General features: G+C 46.4%; 1 protein-coding gene across 17 annotated transcripts in view; it reads right to left on the bottom strand.

Annotated features, from left to right (window-relative positions):
* Positions 1-22,924, bottom strand: part of CADPS (calcium dependent secretion activator) — a 457,537-nt gene that overhangs the window by 145,185 nt on the left and 289,428 nt on the right. For all 17 annotated transcript variants that reach the window (XM_036331698.1, XM_036331680.1, XM_036331681.1 and 14 more), the window contains exons 9-11: positions 19,775-19,841; positions 8,990-9,098; positions 2,635-2,847 (exon numbers count right to left, since the gene is read on the bottom strand). In XM_036331698.1, coding sequence (XP_036187591.1) covers positions 2,635-2,847; positions 8,990-9,098; positions 19,775-19,841 — 389 coding nt within the window. The remainder of the gene's footprint in view (positions 1-2,634; positions 2,848-8,989; positions 9,099-19,774; positions 19,842-22,924) is intronic.

The raw sequence follows: 22,924 nt of genomic DNA, 5'->3' as shown, positions 1-22,924 counted from the left end.
GGGCAGCGATTGAGGAGGCATTTTAATAGAGAAGAAGAAGGTGGCTTCACCAGCCAGGTCCTGAGAAATCCCAGAGGCATGAGTTATCTGACCTCACTCATCTCGAAGCCTACCTTCCATGCTCTCTAACAAAAGTTCCTACGTGAACGGGGGAGTGACATACATCAAGCTCCTGTGTACCCAACCGAGTCTTCCTGCTGATGCCGATGACTAGCACTTCAACTTCAAGCCAAATGAGTCCTGCCCACAAAGGGAAATCTAAGTCAAGAGCCCCTGAGTGTTTCCATGAGGAGACATCCATCCACAGCTCGCATCAGCCGTCTCTTGTTTTATCAGTATTGCTCCTGAACATCCTTCCTCTTTCCTACTCTAGTGAGGAAATAGTGGGCTAAAACCAAGTAATAATGTCTTAATCAGGGCAGGTGAGAGAACAGACACACTGGATGTAAGGTGAAATGACTTCAGGGAAAAATGGAGATTATTTGGAAATAACACTTGAATTTTCCAAATATCACCTGAGATACATGTTTTATGAGATTGAATGGGATGGAGGTTATAATTAGGAAACTTTTCTGCTGATACACAAGAAAACTCCCTTTCAGAGGGTGTGTTATTTCCAAATGTATTGAAAAGGAGCCTGTTGGGAATGGATTGTGTGGCTCAGTGGTTGAGCATCGACTGACCCATCAACCAAGAGTTCATGGTGAGATTCCTGGTTGGGGCACATGCCCAGGTTCCAGGCTCGATCTCCAGTGAGGGACGTGCAGGAGGCAGCATATCGATGATATTTCTCTAAAATCATTGATGTTTCAATCTCTTTATCCCTCTCCCTTTCTCTCTCTAAAAATCAACAAAAACATATTTAAAGAAATATATTTTTAAAAGGAGCCTGTTGGGCAAGGTGAAAGGAGGAATTCCATCACATAGGTGTTGTTGTTTTTTTAATTAAATAAATATTGGATATGGTTTATCTCAACTAACAACTAAACAGTTAAAAAGAGATGATGCCTGCTCTCATTATAGCTATGAAACCTGAATGCCACAAGAAGAAAGTGGGGTTGTTGGGGTGGTTTTAGTCAAAAGGCTGTCCCTTCTCCCCAGTCCCTCCTCAACTTTTTCCTCATTGTTTTGGAATTTTTGCATGAAAATCCACAGTGGCTGTGTGATTACTTACAATGTTCCACAGGGCATGCATCTTCCTTTAAGAATCATCAGTATTAGACAGAAATTCCTGGGAGCACCTGATTGATAGTATTTGTCATCCAAAAAGAGTTTTTCCCCATCAGCAAAGGTGTTGCAAGGTTTAGGAGGAAATTCTCATTAGACAGAAATGGACATGGCAGTGGAATTCATTGGCAAGAGCATTGATCTCTATTTAGTTGCTGTAGCTGCAAAATTATTCCATCCATATCCACATTTCGTTTAAGAGCAACTTAAGGAGAGGGACTATGTCAGAGCACCGTGCTAACAGCTGGGTTTGTGCTGTGGGCCTTCACACTTGCTTCCCCTTCTGCCACGCTTCTTTTGCTGCAGATGTTTGTGGGACTGACTCCCCATCATTTGGATTCAGACTCCTATGTGCTGTCTAATATCCCCTCTCCTCACTCAGTCACTGGGCATGACATTCTTCATGGTATTTTTCAGTGTCTGAAAGTATCTGATTTCTTTGCTGACTTGCTGGCTATGTAGACTCCTCTACTGGGAAGCAAGTACCCTGAGAGCAGGGACCTCGTCTGTCTTTCTCGTTAGTGTGTCTCATCACCTAGGTAGGTGCGCAGTGAACCAGACTGAATGGGTGGGTTAATGCTAAAGGAAGGCATCGCCATGACTATAGCTAAAAATGACTTGTCCCTGCGTTCTCTCTAATTGACTTGATAATCAGGGAAAGGCAAAAGCCACTATTTAGGGTCAATGTTTGTAACAACAATGAATTATTTGATTGGGTGCTTTGTGTTTCCAATGTTGCCATCTTCTCTGTTTTAAGCCGAATTTCCCCTGACCCTGAGCATCAGAAGGCTCTGGAGAGAAAACAACTCTCCAAGTAGCAAGAAGACATGGCAAAGAGGAAAGAAATTAAAATGCATGTAGAGGTAAGAGGAGAAGAAACTGGAAGAGAACCAGGGCTATTTAAGGAGATGGTTTCACTTTTTGGGTGCTGGTGTTTTAGCTCAGAATGGGATTTTAGGGACCCTGGTTTTTCTTGTTTGTTTCCACTGCATGTGGTAATGTTATCATTTCTTTTTAAATGGTTCTAGGTTGCAGATTTACATTAGTTTTCAAATCAAACCCTATTTTCATAGGAAGAAATGAGGCAAGGACATGCATAATCTACTATTTTTGAAGGACTCAAGCAAATACATGTTTGGTTGCGAATTCCAAACTCTCACAAAGAGATACAAATCCACCTAAAATATACTTCCCTTTGTTTAGTCCTTAAAGTGTCAAGTATTGCACTTTAAAATTACTTTCATCTAACTTTTTTGCCCCAACTTTCCCCCCTGGACTCAGTGTGTGTTTTTTTCCAGCAAACATGATTTTTATGAATCTTTCATATTAAAGCAACTAGGTTCTTCTAATTCAGCTTTGGAGATTGCCTCTACAGAACTATTTTGAGCAAATGGCAGATCTACTTACAGAATTGGGATATGGGGGCATCCAGCTGGGGTACGTTCCCTCCCTTGGCGTTGAGTTTCTGCACTTGGGTCGGGGGCACAGGCTTGTGTGACTGCCCAGTGGCCCGGTACATGGCTTGGACCCACAGGATGCGATCTTGCTCATCATCACTTGCAAATATCACAGTGTCTCCTTCTTTGACTGCATTGAAGAAGGCTCGGCCACCTTCCAAACCTGGAACAAAAGGAATAAAAACGACTAAGCTGAGCTCAATGTTCTTGGCCGGACTGAGCCCCGAGAAAGGTGGATTCTGCAGCTTCCCCTTGGGCCAGAGAGGGCAGGAGCAATTGATCTGACTCTAGTGGGAAGGAAGGCTGCCACCCACTTGGCCAGAGGGGGGCCATGATGGTAAAGAGGCAGCTTTGAGCATGGCTTTTGTCTCTATCTTTGTCTGGGGCCAGAATGATCAAGCAGGCTGCCTACTGGCTGGGTGAACATCTGCCTATACATATACTATTACTTTTCTCATCTTTCAAACAAATAAACAACAACAAAAATATCTCTTGACCTAGACCTCTCCCTTCTCCTCACTGCAGCGGGGATAGCTACCAGGGTTGCTCAACTTTTCGTGCAGGTGTGAGTCTCCTGGGCATCTTGTTAAAATGCAGCTTCCGATTCAGAGAGTCTGCATTTCTAACAAGTTCCAGACCATGCAGATGGTGTTGGTGCAAGGACCACGCTTCTATTCTGCCCACAGCCCCTCCAAGCAGGCTATTGTCCCACTGAAACTGACAAGGTCCCCCCTGTCTACCCCCACCCCCCCTGACTTGCTGAATCCCATGGTCAATTCAAAGTCCTCACTGTATTCCATCCATCTACTCATCAGCCAGATGTGACTCTCACTCCGTTCTCTTGGAAATGCTTTCTTCACTTGGCTCCAGGCCACCTGATTTCCTCCTCCCTCCCTGGCTGATGCTGTCAGTCTCCTTTGGGATTCCTCCTCTCCTCCTGCCTCTTAAATGTTGGAGCATCCTGGGGTTTTGTTTTTGGACCTCTTCTTTATCTACACCCTGTCTTCCTGTGATGCCACCCACTCTCAAATACCAGGAACATGCTCATGGTCCCTGTGTTTCTACCTCCATCCTGGATGTCTCCCTTTGAACCGCAGGCCTGAATACCTAATGGTTTTCTTGACGTCTCCATGCTTATGATATACAATACTGAACTCCTGGTCTTTCTCCCGAATGCCTCCCCATCTCAGTAAAGCTGAGAGCATCGCTCTAGTTGCTTAAGCCCACAGCCCACTCCGTACTGCTCACTTTCTCTCACTACTCACTTCCAGGGGACTTCTCATGGCCATTAATTCTTTAGGACATTATACCAGAACTTGGCCCCTTCTTCCACCCCTGGTGCTGCTACCCCGAATCGAGCCATGCTCACCTCTCATTTGGGATTATTTTATAGCCTCCTATCTTCTCTGTCTGCCCCCATCATCACTCTCTAGAGTTTAGGGTAATTGGTTGAGCACAAGAGTCTGGTCACGGCACTCCTCTGCTCAAAACCTGCCAGTGATTCCACATTTCATGCAGGAAAAGTCTGGGTTCTGGCTAGGCCTGCAAGGCCCACATGAGTTGACCCTCCACTACTTCTACTCTCCTCTCTCTCTCTCTCTCTCTCTCTCTCTCTCTCTCTCTCTCTCTCATGCACATATATGAACTCACTTCATGGTGGCCACACTGGCCTCTTGCAATTCCTTGAACCACTCCAGGTATGTTCTCACCTCAGGACCTTTGCACTTGCTGTTTCCTGTGCCTAGATCACTCTTCCTCTAGACGTCTGTGTGATTCACACACTCACTTCCTTCATGTCTTTGCTCAAATGTCAAATTCTTATTCAAGCTTTCACTGATTTCTCCCCTCATTACTAATCTCTCTTAGCTTGCTTCTTTTTTCTCCATAGTTCTATCACTACCTTACAAGCTAAATAACTGACTTTACTTCATATGGACTGGGAGATTTTGTCTGCTTTGTTCACTGATGTGTCCCTTGTACCTAGAATAGTACATGGCACATAGTCGGTGCTCAACAAATACTTCTTGAGTGAATGAATGCTCTGTAGGCCCATCATTTCCCGGGGGCAGTTCTCAAGGTTACCATTTAGAGTACGGGAGGTGAAGCCTCTCTGAACTCAGGCCACAGTTACATCGTGTCTGTCAACATATTCCAAAAGCCGGTGTTTTGGGGTTACTGGGAACTCAGTGGCCAGATATAAAGCTTCCTGTCTTCATCCGGTTCCTTATCATCCCCCCAATTATCAGTTAAAACGGAGAGAGTAATTGGCGTGATTAGCAGCCCCAAATTTCCAGCAAGGCCCAGCCACTAATCTGCTTGACGTTCGGCACTGAAATAGGTGACGCGTGGACTTGGCCATCATGTGATAATACTAACCCAGGTGTCCATTCCTCACGAGTGGGTGTAAGTTCGCAGCTTTGCACGTAGTTTCCAGGGATTCTAGACCAGCAGGGGCTGCTCCTTTATATGGAGGGTCTGATGGTGCAGCATTTTTAATGAAAGATCTTGGGTAGTTATAATTATGGGGGGTATTTTCCTAGTTTTTTAAGGAGGGATTTTTAGAACGTGCAAGTTGGGTAAGCTAATGTACAGTGAGCAAGCTGGGAAAACTGATGAAGTGGATGGATGACATGATAAGGAGGAAAATTCTGGAGGGGGCAAGAGAAAGAGGAAGATCTTTGAGGGATGATTGAAGCCCTGAGAAGCGAGAATGAAGGAGGTCAAAGGAGAGTGGCTGTCAGATCTGCTGTGGTTCAGGCTCCCTTGGAATGAGCTGCTTTGATCTGTCAGTGAATGGGGGGTAGACACCACCGGTAGGAACTTTCCCTGCCTCCTGCCTCCACTCAGGGCTGCAGCTAAGGTCAGAAAGGCAGTCCACACGTTGCCTCAAAGTGCACAGGTAGAGAGAGAAGGATGCTAAGAAGTTTTCAGATTTGTATTTAATCCTCCCAACAGCTCTCTGAGATAAGTACCATTATTCCCATTTTGTGAAGGAGGAAATGGAGTCACAGAGAAGGCGGTAAGTAGCCCATGAACTCAAAGCGGGGCTGTGAGCATCAGAGGTGAGCTTCCGGTCCCAGCTATCTAACTTCAGAGCTGAGGACTGTGACCACTGGGCTGCACAGCCGGACCACAGGGCCAGATGCACAGAGCTGACGACTGTAACCACTGGGAAGCACAGCCCGACCACACGGCTGGACACAGTGACAGCTGTCTGCGATCGGCCATCAGCAGCACTGGAAGCCTCATCCTGGAGGCATCAGGGTGAAGAGAAGCATCTAAAGCAGCAGCAGTGCTGACATGACCGCAGTGGAACGCAACAGAGCTTTTCCAGAAAACACGGAGACCAGGCCACGCCAAGGGGAGCAAGGAGGGAGCCGAGCCGCGGGATGAAAGGAAACCAGGGGGAGAGCGCAGTGAGCGTGGACGCGTGCCTCGGGCACAGTGTTCGACAAGCAGCAGTTCCTGGGGACGGGATCTGCGAAATGGGGCGTGTGGCAGTGCCCGGGCTCTCCGTGGCGCACGGCACAGGCACTGTCCTGTCAGGAACAGCAGGACACTCCGGGAATGGACGGAGGCTGACCAGGCGCAGGACGCTGGCCGCCTCCTGGGGGGGAGACTGGCCAATAGCACACAGGAATGGGGCCATTTACAATGGGAAAGCTGTGAAAGAATTAACTTAGTGGTTTGAAGGATTTTGAATGAATATCCTTTTATTTGAAAACTTCACCACTTACTCTAATAGGAATTGAGACATTGTCGCATGTTCTCCGAACCACCCCCGGGGAAAGGTAGAGTGCAGTGTTTTTGTCTTTAGCTTGAAACGAGTAGCCTGTATTTAAAACTTACATAGTTATTTGCCAATTCCCCGAGTTAATATGTCAAGGACCCTAAGCAAGGTAAAGTTGACTTAGTGCGAATGCTCGTGTCTGGGTGACCACTGGGTCCCAGGATGATACAACGGTGAGGACATCACAGCTACAAGGCTACCCACCAACACTCCACAGCTGGGCCCACTGACAGCCTGGATAACGCCAAGAAGAGGGTTGGGCTGGGGGGCAAATGGGCTCAGAATCCTCTCCATTCGCACACTCACCTTTCAGGGGGCAGCTGGGGAGGCTCCTCACACCTTCGTGGGCACTGGCTAAATTGTACCTTCCTTCCACCTCCAGCTGGCAAACCTGACTGTGCATAAAACGCCCCACAAGGCTTGTTGAAATATGAGGATTCTGCCCTCCCCTCTTCTGGGTCAGAGCTTAGGTTTGGGGCCCAGGAACTTCTATTTCTAATAAGCGCTCTTTGAGAAATTCCGAGTTAGACTTTTCTTATGGCAATTAGAAGTATTTAAATCTCATTTTCAATCAAATGTTACTTTGAAAATAAATAGGACATGGCACACACAAGGCAAAGAAGCTGCTGCTTATTATTCTCAAGAACACAAATTACTTCTCCTTTACATCACTGGTAAAGGGACTTATAAATTATGTCCCACGGGGGCAACGTGATAAGAGGAAGAGAAGCTTTCTAATAGATGCACACATTCCTTGGCTGGTGGGAGAAAAGCTGCCTCCTCCCGCCCCCACCCCGCCCTCCTGTGGGGAGAGGATGTGCTTCCGGGAGAACGTGACAGCTACAGCTACTCCAAGTGCCCAAGGAGGTGTGGGCTGGTCCCATCCAGGCCAGTCTCTCCCTTTACAAAACAGGACCGCAACCCTGGTCCTGTCTCCGCCGGGGGTGGGGGTGGGGTGAGGACCAAGTGCAATCACGTAGAGGGAACAGTGGTGAACTGGCTTAAAACGAGTCACTGTGGGAAGATGTGACCATTTCCCCCTCTTGTTGGCCTCCCACCTTACCCTGCAGGTCTCAGCAAAGGTGGAACCCATTTCACTGAAGGGAACTCAATGGTTTGAGAAGATCGCAAACCATGACAGAACACCCGACGGTTGGCTTTCTAATGCAGGAGCCACATCCTTTCAATGAGATGTCCCGAGACATTGTTTCAAACTCCAGTAGGTTCTAGCCGTGATGAAGGATTTCTGGGCAGAGCCTTTAACTCAGGCTCTCTGTGGTCGGCTCTGGGGGGATCTAACCACCTCCTGGGCATGCGGCCGGGCTAAGTCCCTTGGGTGCGAATTTCCCTAAGTGGACTGGGCCCACGGGCTGCCTAGCCACACCCTCCCAGGTTCACACCCCATCTTCTCTCAAACTCTGTTTTTCTTTTATGTGTATTTTGTTGCATGTGGGAGAGCAATATGGGAGTAGAAAAAAAGGTTTTGGGCCAAATAATGCAGTATGGTTGGAAATGCTTCCCTGTGCAGATTTGGCATAAAAATAAACTTCTCTGGGAGAGGGCTGTTGGTGCTTGTTGTTCATTAATATGCTGAAATGATTTCACACCCCCACCCATTTTGAAGGTTCTCTGAGGCTGATTTCTATTCATTTTTTTTTTTTTCTGGGAAGAAGATAAAATGGGTGGTGGTGGGGAGAGGTGTGAAGGGGCAGGAAGTAGAACTTAGGAGAAATACTACTATTCGCGTGGTTCTCTGAGTTACACAGGCTTAGGAGCCCTGATGGCTATGCTTGTGGATTGGTGTCTTCTTGGGGAAAAAAGACATTTAGGGAGCGCTATCTCTTCACGTGCCATCAGCCAGCCTGGAAGTGTAGTTAGCAGATCTGTGTGTACAAAGCAGGCTTGGCCATGGGGACACAGGATAAAACCACAATACACAATCACCGGTGGAACACCACACTCACACACACACACACACACACACAGAGGCATGCACGCCCGCATGTACACATGCACACACACACACACACACACATACAGTCCTTGGTGTTCCTATAGGATTTCTTTCTCAGGAATTTCTTTTTAGCATTCTAGGGTAGAGTATATACTTGATGTGGGCTCAACTATGTAAAAAATCTATGCAGGGTGTCCCCCAAAAAATGTGTATACATTTTAACAGCTGATAGCTTACTTTTGAAAATGAAATGTTATTTTAATAAACACTGCCTTTATAATTATTCAAAGTGTGTGTGGACATTTTTGGGGATAGCTTATGTATAGTTTTCATTTTGATTTTACAAGGATCCATTGAATAAAACCAACGTTCTTGATTGGGATGGCATTTACCCAACCAAGATGGAAATTCCACAGGCCAGGGACTGCGTGGCTGTCCCGGTCACCTGCCTCTGAGCCCTGGGAACACGGCTTCATTAAGTAAATCCCCAACAAAATACTAGTGGGGCATTGATTTGGGAAGGGGGGCTTTGTGGGTTCAGGGCCGGTGGGGGGCTGGTACCTGGCTGGGGGTCGGTGTAATCCACAGTGTAGCCGTCCAGCTGCAGCAGCTCCTGGGGCTCCGCTTTCTTCTCCCGGTAACTGCACATGGCGAAGGTGTACTGACTGACCTGCAGGAGAAGCAGACGCTGAGGCCGGTCTTGGGAGCCCACCTCCCCAGGAGACACCTCAGCCTTTAGCACATCCTTCCCCGACCTTCCCAGGAGACACCTCGGCCTTTATCATGTCCTTTCCCCTGAGGCCCTGTGTGCAGCAGCGGGGTTCAGAATAAGTGTTGTCCCCTCTGGCTGTGTGGCATGGAACAAGTTACTCAGCCTCTCTGGTTCCCTGTGACCTCATCTGTAGACTGCATGTAATCTGAGAACCTACCTCCTCACTCAGTTTGAGGATTGAACAGGTTCACATGGATTGCACGTAGACTCGGTTACTGATGCCCAGTAACTGCTTAATAACTGCTGCCGTCACTGCTGTTATTTTAATTGGGATAAGCCACACGAAATGGCCATTTTTGCAGGTTAAATAGTGGCAATTGACCGTGGCCCTAGCCGAGACTGCCAAGCTCACATCATAACACAGGTCTTTTGGTCAGAAGTTAGGGACTACACTTTTATTTATTTATGCCCCAACTTTTTAATATATTTTTTAGTATTTCATTTTTCCAGGCCAATTCTCAGCATCAAGCCTCCCATTTGCCCCCGCGGCCCCCTCCCCTCCCCCCCCTGCCCATTCCATTGAAGGAGAGCCTTCAGTTCCTCTGAAAAGTCTTCTGCTCGTCTCAGACAGACGCAGGAGTGACATGCTGTCATAAGCAATGAGCGTGCCATTGCTGGGAGCCAGTCATGGTGCAGCCACCCTCTCCCACGGCTGGCCGCTGTCCCGGATGTAGCCCACGCTACCCACACGGGCGGGATGCCAGTGCCGGGTGGGCCTGCGGCTGCAGGCGACCTTCAGGACCTGTCCCCACGGTGCATCCAGCCCCGGCATGGACACTACTTCTCTGGCCCGTCTGCCAGGAGCCGCGGGAGAGCGAGCATCCTTCAGGCTTCAGGCTATAGGTTTGTGGCATATTAACCATCCCGATGTCAAATGCCTTGGCGAAAAAGTGCCACCTCCCTCATCTCTTGGTTCCCTTTATGAAAGGAGACATGTTCTAAGTGAACTTTGATCGCTGCTGGGGACATTCTCAGTCTCCTTCTCCATGGTGAAGTTTCTCTCTTTTTTTGAAGGCAAGAGAAATTGGCGCTCTCAAGCCCTGCAGCACCTCCTGCCTAGAAGGCTGGGGATCCCAGTGGGAGATAAAGGGAGCGTGTTTCCCGGCTGCTTTATCTGCTGCTGCCCTCTGTCGGTTTCTGATGAAACCTTTCTGCACGACTTTGTGTCTTTATCCTAATGCATGGAGTTTGCAGAACCTGTTCCTTGTATTTCAAGGCCTTGGTGGGCTTCAAGGGAAACATACAGCCAGCTCACTAAGAGTATTTTCATAAGTGGATGTGTATTATTCTCATGATAAGCAGAACACACGATAGCACCTTCTTCTCTTAAAGTGATATTTTAAAAATTTAAGAGTGCAAACTTGGTGGTCACCCAGACCTGCGCCCCACCCCAGCTCTGATAAGCTGTCACCTATCTAAGTCTGAGCCCTCACCTGTATTCTGCCTGCGTCTTATTGGTGCTGGGGGATTCTCTGAGCAGTGGAGGGCTTTATACAGTGTGCGTGACCCTCACAGAGAAAATGCTCAACACATGCATTGATGTAAACAGTTTCCTGGCACTTGGCACTGACATTCTAATATAGAGTTGGCTTAGGGAGTCATGTATCCTGGTTTTACTCCCCACACAGTGGGTATTCACTAACTGAGTCTGATTTTTCCTAGGAAGTTGAGTATGTATGATCTAATAAAGGTGTTTTTTTCCTTCTTCTTCTCATTAACTTACATATAGTATTACTCCAAGAACAGCGCCAGGATTTTCCAACCCATTACTGGTCCTATAAGTAGCTGATCCCCCGTGATGTGACCGTAATTACAGATATTGCTGGAACAGCGGACAGGATTTTTACCTGTCTCTGGCAACACCAGATGATACAGTTTGCTAATGCGAGGATTTGCCAAACAAATATAGAGTCGCAGACACTCACTTGAGAACAGAAAAAATCACAACAGAAGAGTGTTATTTCAAGATCATGCATTTACTATGACTATAGGCTCCGGGCTTTTTGATTTTTTCTTGCTTCTTGGAATGCTGTACACTGCTGCCCCCTTCTGGTAATACGGCTGAAGTTGTCCCTGACAACATTTGGGCTGAAATAGCTGGTTTATTAGGACCATTTTAATTTGGGATTTGGCAACTTACTTTAGGAAATCAAGGAAGGGATAAAAAAAATGATTTATCTTTGAACATTTCTGCTTATTTCAAGTTTGTGGGGAACCTCAGTTTTTTCAGAGTGCTTGAGGGCGAAGGAGTAGCAAAAGTTTGGAGCTTTTTAATTTTTTTAAAGCATCCACAAGACATCACTAAGCGAAAGCTATTCCCAATGACATGCACATTCTTACGTTACAGTAGAATTCTACTTACACTGCATTTTGAAGAAAATTAATGAAATAGTGAGCATCTCTGCAATAATAGCATAGAAGAGCCTAGAACTCACGTTGGAAGTCAGAGAGTCAACCAGCCCCGCTTGAGAGCCTGGACCAGAACAAGAGAAAACATAAAGATCTAGTGGCCTCAAAGCCCCAGCAGAATCTGGAAATGCTCTCTGGAGAGATGGGCATAAAGGACTACAATTTTCATGTTTGGGATTTTGCAGCTGGAACGCACCTTTTCATGGAGCCCTATACTCCTGAGGGTACACTCTTCCTGCTTTTGCTTTAAAGGTGGCTAAACTTCAGATACGCGAGGAACCCCTTAGCTTATTGCCAAACAATTATTTAAACTAGGAAAAGGTTTGCAATAATGTTTTATACAGAGTGGACAGGCCACTTTCCTAGAGTGTGTGTATCTGGTGGGGGAAGGTTATAATTGTGCAGATTCTTTAAGTCAGAACAATTGAAACAGAATCTGGGGTCCGGGAACCTCTGCTTTTCATAAGTGTCTCAGATATTTCTGTTGCACACGAAAGCTTGAGAACCACTGTTTTAACATGTAGGAACTGTCTTGAAATTCTAAGTTTGCCCTGAGTTTCGATTATATTCAGCAACTAGAGTCCTGATAGGAGGGTCGGTCTTTTCTTCTTCCTGACTCTCCCTCTTCTTCCTCCCAGCACCCATGGGAGATGATAGTACTTGGACATACAACTAACGAAATACATTTTGTCTAAATCCCCTGTTCTTGCCTTTACTATCTTTCTTTGAGAATGATCCAGCTGTCATTTTTACTGAACCCTGGTCACTAGCCCTTGCTCAAAGTTCACATACATATATTTTAGAAAAGACTTCTTTCTGTATGGCAGATTCATTCATTCATTCAATTATTTGTTCATTCACCAAATACTTAGGTAGTAAGTGGGTGCTGGGAATATAAAGATATACAGCATCAGATGTGGTCCCTGCCCTCTGCCTAGCAGAAAGGTAGACATTAATTATATTAGCTCAGAAATGTGACATTAATGGTGATAAGTATTAAAAAGAGATCTATGGTACTGTAAGAGCTTGGAGATTTGGTGTAGTTGGGTGGTCAGGGAAGGTTTTCATGAGGAAACATTGACTAAAACATCACAGAGCCAAGATCTGAGGATGGAGAACACTTTTATAATGTGAAGCATACAGCTCCTGGGACCAATGACCATTTTTTTTAATGTGACATGGTTATGTGTGAAGAACCAGAGTCTAAATATCAGACGTGTGTGAGGTTTCACTGGCCACCCAGGAGCCAGGGGCTCTGGGCAAGTCATTCAGCCTCAGTTCGCTCTAATGTAAAAGGGGGATAAGACACTGACACGAAGGCCACTGGGTGGAGTAGAGGGAGAGTAGGTTTTGGAGCCATACAGACCTGAATTTGAGTCTTAGACCCGTTATTTTCTACATATGCAGCCCCAGACAGCTCAGTTAACTTCACTGGGACCCAGTTTAATTAACTTTCAATGGAGATGATATTATCTAGGGCATTTCTTAAAGTCTTCCTGCAGAGCATTTATTTTCTTCCGGTAACTGAATCCTAATTTTCCGTGGGGTAACTCCCTCTTCTCCATTTTCAGCCCATACAGCCTGTGTAGGGCCTTTAGCTGCAGGCAGGGCAGGTGGGACATAAGGCTCAGGCCTGGCCAATCTGTATCAAATCTCTCTGGCTGCAGTGACTGGTGCAGGGAGGGGCACATGATCACTTTGGGCCAATGAAAGCTCAATAGAGGCCTCTGCTGGAACTACTAGGAGTGAAAAACTTTGTTTCCTCTGGGGATGCTAAACTATTCTAAGCCTTGACTTTATTCCTGAGTTTATTCCACGGGGAGAGCTTGCTTGAGGGTGAAGCCAGCTCAGAGGAAAGCACAGTCAGGAGATGGTAGATAGAGAGAATGAGTCTTGTTGACTCCATGGAGCCCTGGACCTAGCCAGAAGACCCTTAAATTAATTACTAATTTAATTAACTAACCAGTAGGCTTCTTCCCCTTTTAAAACTTGAGCTAGTTTGATTTTTATCATTTGCAACCAGAATATGAATATCATGCCCTTAAGGACAATTGTGAAGCTGAGTGGGGAAAAATAAATACTCATTCAACTAATTACTTACATGTCTTACAATTCATTTTCATGGTTAACTTACGTTAATATCGTTTCCTGGTGACAACTGCTCTGTTCCAAGGCATTTTACATTATTTGTCGATATTTTATCTCGTTTAGATTTAGTAACGTTTCTGAAAGCTAGAACTGTCAGCATGTGTTTTTAAAAACTATTATGTTACCTGTAGAGAATCAGAAACAGGATATGGATTTAGGGACCACATTGTCTCGATCTGATGTAAGACAAGTGAGTTCTAGAAATTGTATGCACATAAAATCTCGCTGAGCACCAGTCCCACCTAAGTGCTTGGAGTCTTGGAAGGCATTTGGAGCCTGAAGGCATATGTTAGGTTGCATTGGCTGCGTAGGAGCCATGGGCTTTGGGCGAGTCATTCGACCTCAGTTTGCTCTAATGTAAAAGGGGGACCAGGCTGTACTCACTATAGTACAGAAAGATTGTACAGACCAACTGGATGACCACCTTGTGAACTCTGAGGACCATGTAAATATAAGCAATAATTAGCATTACTAGAGGAACCACAGAATATTATGGTTTGTATGGTGCTGAACAGGAGGGTGGGGGGTGGGTGGATATCTCAGAAATACTTTGGCTTAAGACCAAACAAAAACTGATTTTAACCTGAAATCTTTTGGGCACAGTGGACCAATAATATGGGAAGGGAGACTCGCTACCATGGTTGTGGGAAGCTGATACAGGGTTAAGCCTCCGACTGACCTGTGGGCAAAGTCACAAACAATTCCCAGCTTAGAGGGCACAGTCCTCTTAGCATAATTAGGCTTGACCTTATAACACTCCCTAGATCTTATCTGGGAAGCTAAGGGGCTGAGGAAGTGCAGGAAGTATAATCATGGTGTAAACAAGTGAAACTCACAAGAACAAAAACAAGTGAAACTCACAAGAACCATGTAAACAAGTGAAACTCACAAGAACAGTGTAACCTTGGTAACCACTACCTTGTTTACCGCTCACTATAAAAAGCTTGGTGAGGCCTGAGCACAGTGGAAGTCCTTCCTCTTGAGTTGGACTTGCCCCCTGGTCCCCCAATATTCCCAAATTATCTCATGTCTTTTCTTTTTCATTTGTTGTGCGGCTCCTTTTCCAGACCAGAACCCTGAACCGCGCAGGATGTGGAGGGAAACACTTAGGACACATGGTGAGAGGGCCTTTTGCCCCTCTTCCTCTGGGGAGTTGTCGCTCTCCAGGCTCTTCTCCTCCTCTCCCTTCCCCCTCCCACTATTTCCCCGAATGGCCCCGCCACACACTGAGCTGGAGGAAGTGTATGTGTGTGGTGGGGCAAAGAGGGAAGGACCTCAAGGTGAATCGGAAACAGAACCGGCCTTAAAACAGCACATAGTGTACCGGGGGGGAGGCCAGGCGGAGGCCCAGGGAAGTCAGAGAGGCTGCTGGGCCACGTGAGCGCAGTGAGGGGAGACCCACCCATAACTTAGCACTGCTCCTTTGGGTGTAGCGTGCCTCTCCATCTATATTGTGCTCTCCTCAGCCTGGGCATCAGCTCTTCCTGCCCGCCCAGCATCCATTTCTCCTGGCACTGGCATCCTGATTTTGCACTGGAGACAGCTCCGTGGGCCTGATCATCAAAGTGCCATCGCCTGCCCCTGCTAAAAGTTGGGTGCGTGATCCAAGCTGGACCAACCCAATATTCTCTCTCAGGTTTGGCTTTTGAGAGGAGACAGGAGGACGGAAAATGGTCAGAGCTGATTTTGTCATGACGCTAGCCATGGTTCCCACAACCTAGACTTCTGGAACTGGTTTTGTTTGTAATAAGGACTGGTCACTCAACCTTTTCAGCAATCCCATGAACTACCTCAGTGTCTTCCAGTACATTCTTTAAAAAAAAATCATAATTAGCTTGAGTCTGTTTGTGCTGTTTGCCTATAAAGAGCTCTAATAGAGTTCTTCTGGAAGTGAGGGACAGGGCCTCAGAGTCTTTCTCTACGACCTACCAATGTGCCCTATACAAAGTAGGTGCTCCATAGATATTGGTCCATTGGTAGTCTGAGGAAATGAATCTCAAAATAAAATCTCCTTTATTGCTTAGCCATGGATTATTTTGGAGGTTGACATTATTCCAGACCTTTCATTTGGCTAATTTACTTTAAGGTTTTGCTGCACCCCACAGCAATATGAAAGCAAAGATCACCTCTTGCTTACAGCCAGAGAAGCATTTGCCTCAGTGGCAGGCACTTGAGTAGATCTGTAGGAGGTCTAGTCTTAGGAGCCCAGGGTTGGTGGAACTTTCAAGGCTTAAGAGGTATTTGCCTCATGGTGAGGTTTCAGAACTGAGAGTGATCTAAATACCAGTCAGTGCTTAGAGCCAACACAGTAACCCGATAAACACCTTAGTCACTAAATTAAGGTGGTGAACTTTGTGATGTCGTTCAGAGTACAGCAGAAATTAACTTTCCGCAAATTGAACTATAGTTTACATGCTCTGGTGGAGCCTGCAATTAAAAAGAGGCAATGGAAAATTCCTCTGAAATGGAAAAATCCTGATGCAAAAAGCAAACAAAAAAAGGAGGGATTTTCAAAGACATCTATTACTATTTTTGGTAATTTTTTTCTTAAAGAAATACTCGAGAGCAAAGATACTATTTAAATATTACTAATGCATTACTAGTATCAATATCTGCATCCATAGCTGTACCTGTATACACTGATGTTCTGTGCTGCATGGTTAATAATAGTCCCATTTGGGGAAGCCCAGAAGTCTATCAAAAAGGAAAATTCTAGTTACTGAGAGAGTAAATCTTAAAATTTCCCATCATAAGAAAAAAAAGGGGGGAGATTTACAGGTAATAGAGCCAGAGCTATATGTGCAAACACAGGGAAATGTCTACAATGATTTTTTTTTTTTTTTTTTTTAAATATATTTTATTGATTTTTTTACAGAGAGGAAGGGAGAGGGACAGAGAGTCAGAAACATCGATGTGAGAGAAACATCAATCAGCCGCCTCCTGCACACCCCCCACCGGGGATGTGCCCGCAACCAAGGTACATGCCCTTGACCGGAATCGAACCCGGGACCCTTGAGTCCGCAGGCCGACGCTCTATCCACTGAGCCAAACCAGTCAGGGCAAACAATGATTTTTAAAAGCCATCTGCAGAACAACTTGAAGAGTTTGATTATTTTTGGTTAAAAAAAGTCTATCTGGAAATATACATTCCAGACTGTAAACATCGTTATAGGGGGTCAGTTGAGGCTTCTGGAAGCCCAGGCATCAAGAAGAGTGGAGTGCTCCCCTACAGGTAGTTAACTAGCAAACACACTAACAATAAACGAGACCGCCAACTCACACCACACACAAAAATAAACTCAGAATGGATAAAGGGCTTATATGTAAGATGGGAAACCATAAAAATCTTAGAAGAAGCCATAGGCAGCAAAATAGCAGACATCTGTCATAGCAATATCTTTACCGATACAGCTCCTAGGGCATTGGAAACTAAAGAGAAAATAAACAAATGGGACTACATCAAAATAAAAAGCTTCTGCACAGCAAAAGAAACCATCAACAAAACAACAAGAAAGCCCACTGCATGGAAGAACATATTTGCCAACAATATCTCCGATAAGGGTTTAATCTCCAACATTTACAGGGAACTCGTAGAACTTAACAAAAGGAAGATAAACAATCCAATCAAAAAATGGACAAAGGACCTAAACAGACACTTTTCGAAAGAGGACATTCAGAAAACCAAGAGACATATGAAAACATGCTCAAAGTCACTAATCATTGGAGAGATGCAAATCAAAACAACAATGAGGCACCATCTCACACCTGCCAGAATGGCTATCATCAACAAGTCAACAAACGACAAATGCTGGAGAGGATGTGGAGAAAAACGAACACTCGTGCACTGCTGGTGGGAATGCAGACTGGTGCAGCCACTATGGAAGACAGTATGGAGTTTCCTTAAAAAACTGAAAATGGAACTCCCATTTGACCCTGTGATCCCACTTCTAGGAATATATCCCAAGAAAACAGAAACACCAATCAGAAAGGATATATGCACCCCTATGTTCATAGCAGCACAATTCCTCATAGCTAAGATTTGGAAACAGCCTAAATGCTTATCAACAGATGAATGGATTAGAAAACTGTGGTACATCTACACAATGGAATACTACGCTGATGTAAAAAGGAGGAATTCTTACCATTTACAACAGTATGGATGGAACTGGAGAGCATTATGCTAAGTGAAATAAGCCAGTCAATGAAGGAAAAATATCACATGAACTCATTCATTTATGGATAATAAAGAACATTATAAACTGATGGACAAAAATAGATACAGAGGCAGAACAGCATCGAACAGACTGTCAAACTACAGCAGGAAAGCTGGGGAGGGTTGGGGCAGGAGGTAAGAGATCAACCGAAGGACTTGTATGCATGCATATAAGCATAACCAATGGAAAAAGGGGGGAAAAAGGAGACATATGTGCTACTCTTTGTAATACTTTAAACAATAAAAGAAAATTAAAAAAAAAAATTAAATTAAATTTTAAAAAAATAGATGTTAAAAAGTCCAACTATATTCTGAATTTTCTCAGGAGTATCTTAGTGTCTTTAGAAAGAGCAAATTCTCCTAAAACAATGTTGGTGTCCCAATGCCCTAAACAGGCGCAGGTTTGCTCCATCCCTGGGGTCCCCCGTCACAGACAGGGTGGGAGGTCACCTCTCCTACTTATCCTATCTAATAATAGACAAACATGGTAATTAATCGTACCTCTGACACACTTCCCATTGGCTAATCAGGGTGATATGCAAATTAACTGCCAACCAAGATGGCGGCCGACAGCCAGGCAGCTGAAGCGAACAGGGGGCTTGCTTGCTCCAGTGATGGAGGAAGCCAAGGTTCCCCGCTTGCCGCTGCCGGCCTCTGAGCTGCACTCTAAGAAACAATGTTGCAATTATAGAAGCCAAACAAACCCAGAAACCTGCTTTCAGCCAGCCGGGCCTCAGAGCTGGAGCTGCAATAGTGTTTCAATTATAGAAGCCAAACAAACCCAGATACCTGCTTTCAGCAGCCGAGGTCTCAGAGCTGGAGCTGAGCCTCAGAGCTAAAGCCGGCTCTCAGTTCCAGTGACAGCCATAGAAGGTAAATAAATCCCAGAATAAAAGAAAAAAAAAGAAAAAAAGGAGAGGTTGGGAGCTTCAGTCACCTGCCAGCCTGAAAATGGCCCTCAGCCCCTCACCCAGGCTGGCCAGGCACCCAAGCGGGACCCCCGCCCTGATCCAGGACACCCTTCAGGGCAAACCAGCCAGCTCCCACCCGTGCACTAGGCCTCTATCCTATATAGTAAAAGGGTAATATGCAAACTGACCCTAACAGCAGAATGACACACACTGACCACCAGGAGTCAGATGCTCAATGCAGGAGCTGCCCTCTGATGGTCAGGGCACTCTCACATGGGAGGAGCTCTGCTCAGCCACAAGCCAGGCTGATGGCTGCCAGTACAGTGGTGGTGAGGGGAGCCTCTCCTGCCTCCTCAGCAGCGCTAAGGATGTCCGACTGCAGTTTAGGCCTGCTCCCCACTGGCAAGTGGACACCCCCTGAGGGCTGCCGGGCTGCCGAGGGATGTCTGATTGCCATCTTAGGCCCAATCCCCCGGAGAGCGGGCCTAAGCCAGTAGGTGGTCATCCCCTGAGGGGTCCCAGAATGCGAGAGGGCACAGGCCGGGCTAAGGGATCCCTCCTCACCCCCGAGTGCACAAATTTTTGTGCACCAGGCCTCTAGTCTTATATAATTCTGTATTATCAGAGTAGAAACTAATGAGAATGCATTGATTTTTAAATTTTTAAAGTGATATAATAGAAATAGGCAAAGGAGCACAGGGAACCCTGGGTTCTGGAAATGTGCCTATGCCCTGATTGGTGGTTACATGGATCTGTAAGGGCACAACTTCATTGAGCTGCTGCTTGAGCTTTGTGTGCTTCAGGTAGTTTCCATCCATTAAACACCACCGTTAATCCTGTCACAGGGTTAAAGCTGATGGCTCTGAAGGCAGATATTAGAGTTGAAGAGTTACCTGCACCAACACGAAGAACCTTTTCTTCCATCTCTTCCAGACATTCTTGCCGATGGCCCATAAATACCTAAGGGAAAGGGAGAAGACACAGTTGCATTAATGCTTGTGTGAGTGCATTGTTCAAGTTGTCCTTAAACCAGTGGTTGCCAACCTTTCGGACCTCATGGACCACTAACACACTTGACCGTGAGGCTTGGTGCTCATAGCCAAGGACATGCACATGGCCCAGAAAGAGAAAGCAGATTCGAGCTGAGCGAGAAACAGCAGCCAAGTCACTTCCCATCCTCAGACTGACGGGCTCCAGGAGGCACCCTGAGAAAGTTACATTGTGACTTAATTTGTGCACTTGCTAAAAGTCTTTTAGGCTGGAAAACTCCTAAAAGGTGTGGTGCAAAGAGAAAAAAATTCTTGCTAAATCTCACAACTACCAATTCTTTCACCTCTTAGCAAGTTTCATTCAGGAAAACCTTCCCTCAGGTTCTTTTTTTTTATTCTTTTTTTTCTGCCAAAGGCAGGTGTATGCGTTACAGGGAAGAAGTTGGAAGAAGTTTTAAGTCGACAGAGAAAGTCCTCCCTGTACTCCTCCCCTTTCTCCAAATTTTCTTCTGTTGGTGGAAATTCATCTTTATACAGAAACATGAACTAAAAAGGACCACAGAGGCAAGGTCAAAGCCACCAGGAGATTTTTAAGACCAGTGTTGCTAGTTCACTCAGGAATTACCCTGCGGATTGTTACACATTGAACTGGCGCTGATTCAGGAAGGGAGGCTGGTGGTTTTCAGACTCAGCTAGGCCAGGTGAGGAGAGAGCTGGTCAAACCCCAACACTTCCAAACACCCCAGCCAAGGACTGGCTTCACCTGCTGTCAGAACCAACCGGACAACTTCCAAACCCTCACTTCACCAAGAACCAGACAGCATTTCCGCTCGGAGCAGAGAGAACAATGCACCTAATTACAACTGATGCTGATTGACAAGTTTCAGGGGCCCTGGGAGTGGCTGGTGGCCCAAATCTACTCAGACCTTCAAGCCAGAACCTGGGAGTCTCCTGGCGCCTCCGTTCCCTCCTCCTTGCTCCTCAGTCGCCAAGTGCACCTGATTCACCTGCTGCAAAGTTCCTCCTCTGCGCAGTCCTCCCCTCCCACCTCCACCACGTCAGCCCCGGCCACAGGTCCGCGCCCAGGGACAGTGCAGGGGACAGTGATTTCCTCCTCCTGGGCCTGGGATAGGGCCACCGTCTGCAGTGCTCTCACGCCTCCCCGCTGAAACTCCAGTGGGTCTCCCCATTTACATGACGGGAACCCCAAACTCTGGCCGCTCACATTCCACTTTCATGACTTATCCCATATCTGCCTGCCTATTTATCCTATGATTCACTTGAAAGTTTAATTTCACTTATTTAACATGAATACATTTATTTTGAAAGAAAACTTTACATTGTAGCCTTGATACACCCATGATACGTTATGCGGCACACATTAAAATGCATGAGGACCTGTTTAATACATGCATGTCTGTGCATCAGGAAGTGATCCTGTGTGCCCTTAGCGGTGTGAATACCCTCGGGGAAGCCTTCGCCTCTGGAGACAACATGCAGCATCCTGACCGGCCTGGTAGCGCTTCCTATTCTGGCCCCGGTGAACTCTCCAGGCTCAGCTGGTGCCTCGTTTTGTCTGTAATTCTGGCCACGTGGCTTCACACCTCCATCCGTGACTTTGCACAGTTACACTGCCTGAGAGCCTTTTCCCCGCTCCTGAGGTTAGAACTCACATTTTCCTGGTCTCCGTCCTTACTTGATGTCACCGCCTCCTGGGCCGCGTAAGTCAATTCTGTGCCGGCAGCAGTAACGTACGAGTACAGAACTGCCTTTATACTCACACACCCGCTGGACTGGGAGCTCCTGGAGGGAAGGAACCTGGTCCTTTCTTTCTAAGTTTCTGGCACAGAAACCTGTCCTTTTCAATTTCCTAGTGCAGTTCCTGACAGACCTGCCCCTTGAACTGTGAGGGTCTGCCAATACACAGATTTTTTTTCCCAGTAAATACTGTCTGTCTGTCGTATCTGAGGGTTTCACATTTGCAGATTCAATCAACAGTGGGCCAAAAACAGAATTTTGCATTTCCAACCGCAGTTTCCCACCCTCGGATTCTGGCGGACTTCAACCCTGGATGAATCTGCGGATGTGAAGGGCCTGTGCGGGGGTTCGGTGTCTCTAACTGCAGAACAGTTGAGGGGTCACTGTGTATGGCAGGGGGTCAATAAGTATTTGCAATATTTTAATTGGTTTTGAATGCCATGTTCTTGGGAAACCAGAGCAGCCTTTATAATGATGTCTGATGAGATTTAAAAACATCGCATAAAGACGTGCAATGCACCACCAAGTCTTTCAAGTTCTCCTTCCAAAGTATATCCCGCCTATTTCTACCGCCACTGCTACTCCCCAACTATGTCACCTCCACCTGGGCCATGGCAATAGGCTCCTCCCTGGTCTCCCCTCTTTTGCTCTGGCCCCAAACTCCATTCACTTCACAGCAGTGACATTTTAACTCGGGAACTTGTATCAGTAACACACTCATCCTAAATAAGGATGGAAAACTAGGGAGGGTTTTAGGCAGGGGCGTGACAAGGTTATATTTCTACTTAAGATGACCCCAGTGGCCGTGGTGGCGAATGTGCTGTCGATGGGCGGGGCAAGAGAAGCAGGGAGCCAGCGAGGAGAGGGTGACCGTGTGCAGATGAGAGGGGGTGGGCCAGACCCAGGCTGAGGCTGTGGGGACGGTTGGATGGCTGTTCGTCACCCTGTAGCCAACTGGGTCGGCTCTGTTATTATGTGGAGCACGCTGCTGTCCTGGACAGAGCTCTCAGCCTTCTTGAGGTAATATCTATATATATAAAAGCCTAATATGCAAATTGTCCCTGTGGGAGTTTGACCAGGAGACTGATCACTCACTATGATGTGCGCTGATCACCAGGGGTCAGCGTGGAACGAAGGAAGTCCCCAGTAGGCAGCCGGCAGCTGGTGAAGGGAGGCCCCAGGCAGCAGCTGGAGGGCCCCGATCGGCCCTGATCGCTGGCCAAGCCTAGGGACCCTACCCGTGCATGAATTCCATGCACTGGGCCTCTAGTATTATGATAGTCATGCAGAAATGGA

Source organism: Myotis myotis, unplaced genomic scaffold (assembly GCF_014108235.1).
Source record: "Myotis myotis isolate mMyoMyo1 unplaced genomic scaffold, mMyoMyo1.p scaffold_m19_p_13, whole genome shotgun sequence".
Taxonomy (NCBI): Eukaryota; Metazoa; Chordata; class Mammalia; order Chiroptera; family Vespertilionidae; genus Myotis; species Myotis myotis.
This window is presented reverse-complemented; position numbering and strand designations above follow the sequence as displayed.